The sequence below is a fragment of the Trifolium pratense genome, linkage group LG6 (genome assembly GCF_020283565.1).
Source record: "Trifolium pratense cultivar HEN17-A07 linkage group LG6, ARS_RC_1.1, whole genome shotgun sequence".
NCBI classification, from domain to species: Eukaryota; Viridiplantae; Streptophyta; class Magnoliopsida; order Fabales; family Fabaceae; genus Trifolium; species Trifolium pratense.
The window spans coordinates 36,049,456-36,055,005 of NC_060064.1; the positions used below are offsets into that span (position 1 = coordinate 36,049,456).

The 5,550-nt window shown below is 33.4% G+C and overlaps 1 protein-coding gene and 1 pseudogene across 1 annotated transcript; both read right to left on the minus strand.

The window, feature by feature from the left end:
• Positions 1-1,718: 1,718 nt before the first annotated feature.
• On the minus strand, positions 1,719-2,789 carry LOC123892185 (annotated as a pseudogene).
• A 1,581-nt stretch (positions 2,790-4,370) lies between these two features.
• On the minus strand, positions 4,371-5,550 carry LOC123892186 (protein PHOSPHATE STARVATION RESPONSE 1-like). Its single transcript, XM_045942003.1, has 5 exons — positions 5,120-5,550; positions 4,800-5,013; positions 4,581-4,689; positions 4,490-4,529; positions 4,371-4,427 (listed from the first exon to the last, which is right to left on the minus strand). The coding sequence occupies exons 1-5, from the start codon at positions 5,156-5,158 to the stop codon at positions 4,371-4,373; spliced, it is 459 nt and encodes a 152-aa protein (XP_045797959.1). The 5' UTR covers positions 5,159-5,550.

A 5,550-nucleotide genomic window follows, 5' to 3' on the forward strand; every position in this document is an offset into this window, starting at 1 on the left:
CTCTTTGCAGATTAGTTGTACCAATCATTTCCTTGGAATGATTCTGCATAATTTGGCACAAATTAGCATTATAATGTAGATGACAATTATTGCTACTAACTAACTCAGTGAGTTTAAAGATTAATGAGTTTTTACAATTTGATACTCAAGTTTTAGTCCAATTATACTAATCTATGTGTTAATTATAATAACTAGTGCATGTCCAGCGGATCTTGTGGAGTCGATGGCTTGTTTGATTTATGGTGTTGGTTGTTACCGTGAACTTCCTATTTTGAAAAAATTCAAGAAAGCGATGTTTAAAAAATACGGCTACTCTTCACATCATTAGTACAACTGTGAAAGGGAGAGTTTAGGGAGAGAGAAGACAACTTCTAAGCAATTTCAACGAAATAATAAAAACGGATGTGAGCTTAATAATCAAATCATTTCCTATTAAGCTCACATCCGTTTTTATTATTTCGTTGAATCACACAGTTTCATTTCATTCCATCCTAACAACACTAAAGCTTACCAAATTTATTTTATATAGTGCTCACTCTCTTGCTAACTATAGCTACTACTAGCAACTTCTGTGTATGCATTATCTTCATTTTTTCACAATCCAACACTAGGAGTAGGAGGACACAAGAGATTTGAATCTAATGATCCAGATAGTGCTAGGCAAAAGGGATTTATCGATCAAACGAGTCATATTAAGTCGGTGATCAATTTAGTCTTGAAAATGTCGCAAATAAACTAATATAATCGAAGGTTTTCAATTTCAAATTTCTTTTTAAACTTTGATAATTTAAAAATCAAATTGTTCGATCTCTACGGTTTCAATGACTATAAGTAATTCACTCATTTGTTTACTGATTATAAGCTTAATACATAGACCCATGCTATTGCAAGAGTTATTCATTGTTTAAAGGTTACGTACACAACATAATTTCATCACATTATGAAAGTTTTGAATTTGGTAGAGTGAATATTATATAGTTCGAAATTGGTCTCGTTATAAAATTATTTGAACTTGTTGAAAAGATATTTTCATTTAAATATTAGCAAATTATCTTATATGTGTTATACAAAACAAAAGTAAACAAAAAACACTTCAACAAAAAAAGTAAAAAAACAAAAAAAACTATTAATTAAAGCTCGTTATCAATTTTTAAAATACAATAAATAAGATTTGACATAAATAAGATATGGATACATACTACATTGTGTAAACTTGAAATTACTTTAGCATATCATTGATAAATATATGTATGATATTTATTTAAGTTTTATTTTGATGGCAAATATTTGTTCCATATTTTTGGTATTTATCAATGATAAATATTTGTCACGCATTTATTTATTTATGTATCAACAACAAATACAACAAATATTTGTCATGCTTTTTTCTTCATATTTATCAAATAATAAATATTTTTTTTCACTAAATCAAATAATAAATATTTGATTAGCGATTTATTTTATATATCAATGACAAATATTTATCTTGTGTTTTTTGTTTATTTTGTTTATAATTATCGAGGATTAATTCAGTCAAAAAAAGAAAATTATCGAGGATTAATATATTTTTGTCATTTTTTTATGCATCTATGTCAAACATCTATCCTATCCAATAATATAAAAAAGTAGGCACGCATATTATTAATAGAAAAATATAGGTCCGCGCAAAAACTATAAAAAGTAGGTATGTGTATTAATATATAAAGTTGTCGCTCTAATCGCAGCAGATTATGAACAAGCTAATATATCTTACAAAGGATTTTGGCAGATATATAGTCTCAGAAGTAACTCGTGGAGAAAACTTGATGTTGATATGCCTAATGAACGCATGGATTATGTACACTAGAATCTCTCATCCTAACCAAGATACCAAATAAGATAAGGTTTTGAAGAACATCATGGTCAAAACTTTAACTTAAAAGTGAATGAAAGGTAAACATAGGAGTCCTCATTCAACACAACAGGACATGAGGAATACGTTAAGTTATAGAGCTCTAGTCATTGATCAATCAAGTCTTCCTTGCTAAAATTATATCTCAAATGAATCAGTATTGTCTTGTCAGTTCAATGCTGATTCGGTAGCATAAGGTTTACTCATCTGTTCTTGGACGCTTAGGGGGTTGAGCGGTATCTTCGTTATCATTTATTTTGCTTAAGATCATCAGAAGCTTGGGCTTTGGAGGTATCCTGCAGCCAGCTTTCCTCAACTGTGGTACTACCATTAGCTTGATCAGGTCCTGACCTGCAATGGTCCGTTTTGGATAATTCCGATTCACTTTTGGTAAGAGAATCTTTCATGGTACACACCAAATGGATTCCCAATGGCTGATGATGATACCTTAAATGGTTCAACACCAGATTTGCATTGCTTCTCAAACATCATCTGGAGGTACCTGCCTTGCTCTTCTATTCACAACTGTAGATTTCTTTGAATCTAACACAAAAAAGGGGGAGAGAGCTGTATCAGATCATGTAAAAAGGCATGACAATTATAAGAGGAACAAGTGAAATGCCATGGACAATTCATGTATGTGACATGAACTATGAAGATTCCTCCAGATGATGAACTTTTTAAAGTCATGGTAATTTGCAACAGAAACAAAGCTTGCTTACAAGTCTTCAAATCATATTTCTAACCGTTTAACAATCAAATATGCATATCAGAAGGAAATTCACAAAAATAATAAAGTTCAAACCTCAAGCTGTTCATGCAACCGTTTCTGGACCTCCATCTGCAATCGCAGAGCTTCCGTGATCTCAATACCACTGTGAACAATGCAATGGTAAAGTCAGCATACCAATCACTATCCATGACTGTGCATGTCAGTGTCTGAAATATGACCAAATCTGCACTGATACATTGCTCTAAAAAAGTACCTTCCTGATCCGTATAACCGAGAACCTTGACACAGACGGTATTGATTGTTTACCTTAGAATCCTACTATTCTTGCATTTCATTCATAATATTCAATCTTGAAGATATCCCTAATTTTTGGGTTATGTTATCTTATCAGATTAACAGATAATATATGCATAACTATTGTGTTAGGAACAGGCCCCAACTAGGAAAGGACATATCAGATTGATCAAGGAATTAGTTAGACATTGTTAGTTAGAGTGGACTTAATCAAGAAAGTTGCTAGAGGAGTTAACTAGTTAGCCTAGCCCTTCATAAATAGAGACGAAGAATGTAAGAGAAGGCAGTCAGTTGGTTATTAGATTCGGGGTGGCACAGTTCAGGCTCTTGAATTCCTCCAGAAGATGTCATTGTAAATCATTTATAATACTGGAAGATTTGATAAATTTACAGAGCTAATCTCCATGCAAGTGTCAATCTCATCTGCCATACTAGAGAGATAAAATTTATCAGTGCTATGCGCTAGTGTCAATCTCTAGAATGAACAAATACTGGCAGATGAGTTTATCAGCAAAGTCATACTAGAGAGCCTAAAAATTGTCTACATTATTGATGTAGCGATAGTCCTAGAGATTCAACAATACATAGCTAAATAAAAGTTAATTCAAATTAAAAGTAGATAGTTTTACTTAGGTTTTCAAATCTAGTGATGAAATATCTTCAATGGGGCTTAGTTTTTTCTCCGCAGCTCCTGCCAACAGTATTCAACAAATTATAGATTATATGACTACACAAAGGAAGAGAATAATGACATGCTAGGTCAATAACAGAGTTCACAGCTAGGTCTCATAATATTTCTAATATGCAAATCTAATGAAAAAATTACAACAAAGGAAATTATAGGAAAGAAGTACTTAACTAATTATTTGAAAATTGAAAACTCTTTGATTCTCTTTGGATTTCATATAAAACGATGATTTACACACATATGCTAATGCAAACCAATATACTTGTATGTATGTCCCTACATGCCGAATCCCTGTGTCTTAACTTCACTGGATTAAAATACTTGAATCTGTGTAGGGCAATAGTCATATATGTGCGATGCAATATAGATTCTAAAACATGTTACATTTAACGATTTGACAACTAGTTACACATAATGTAGGGAAAATTCCAAAGGGAGATTGCACCTTAAATGGTTTCCTCAAACAAGAGCATAGAAAGGGGAAAAAATGTATGAAGAGTGAATACAACAGATAACAAAAATATTGTATGCAAAGGGTTAATTAAGAACCATAGACAACAATTTAGGACTTTACATACTTGTGCCATTCAATGACTTCTTATGCATGATGACTGATAGGTTATTAACTTCTTATATTCTAAAAGCATACTTACATAAATTCCAAATTTCTCGGTATGAAACAAAGTAAGTTTCCAATTAAGAGGAAATTTGACAAGAATCATCTATTTGGTAAAAGCTTTTAATTCTACCTTAAATTTTGCAGGTCATAATTCATACTTCAATAACTTAATAGCCAATGGTATCCTAATCCAAAGTCCTAACTGATATACACAATTTTATCCATAAAAAAGGCATTATATAATACAATACATATCTTATGTACCTTCAGAAGACTCTGGTCTATATCCAGCTGTCCTGTATTTCTGCATTTCATGGAGCAACATATTTCAATATAAGCATTCAAGGAAACAAACCTTGGAAGATAAATCAAATGGTACATGTAACTATGTAAGTGGCTTTTAACGTGATATATAGTTAATCCTTCAACTTTCATGAGCTTCAGCACACCCTTAGGGGTAGCTCCTGTAGAAAGAGACAGTAAAAAATAATTGAGGCAGATGTTTAACGAACTAAGACCTTAATTTGGAGTGAGAACTGAGAACTGAGAACTGAGAAAAGAGAGATGGACATACTTTCACTCCCGCCAAGTTGGGTAACAGACTCCACAAATGCCTCGTGAAGCTCAGGAGTCCAACGCATCCGTGGCTTGGCAGGTGCAGAATTTGCTGAGGAAGATGGAGCGACACCAACATGGTTTTCTCCAGATAGAGCTGGAAGTTGTTGGTGGCCTTGCGATTGGTGTCCTGCCGAAAATTGTGAAGATGACGTCGAAATGGGATCCGCCGCCTAAAGAAACCAAATGAGTTCCCAACAAGTTCCTTAAATAAATTGTTAATCATTTACTCTGCACGTCAATACTGATTTGAGTATTGAAAACTTCTAAAACCTTAACCTTTGGCTCAATCTTGAATATTATCAGCAAGAAGATCATTCCAATTAGAAGTCAAAGTATTGTCGTCACTGATTAGCTGGTCAGCCCACTCCTGCCAATCATTTCGCTTAGGAAACTCCTCAGTAGCCATAATATTGCAGGCACTGCTCTCTACTTGGTTATTATCAATTGAGGCATTCACAGAGAAATCAAGAAAGCTAGGCAAGGAATCTGCATTCCATGAAGCACTGCTTCCATTGGAATAATGTGTTGATGTTGTAGAAGGTAGTGGACCATTATCTGAAGATTACGGTAATGGCACCGAAGCCATGTTGCTCATTGACTGTGAAATAAAATGAGCATTTCTAGAGTGTTTTTCATGAGGTGAAAGGGATGAGTGATGAAGTTCTGTTGAATATCCAGGGGAAGATGAAAACATATGCCCAACTGCT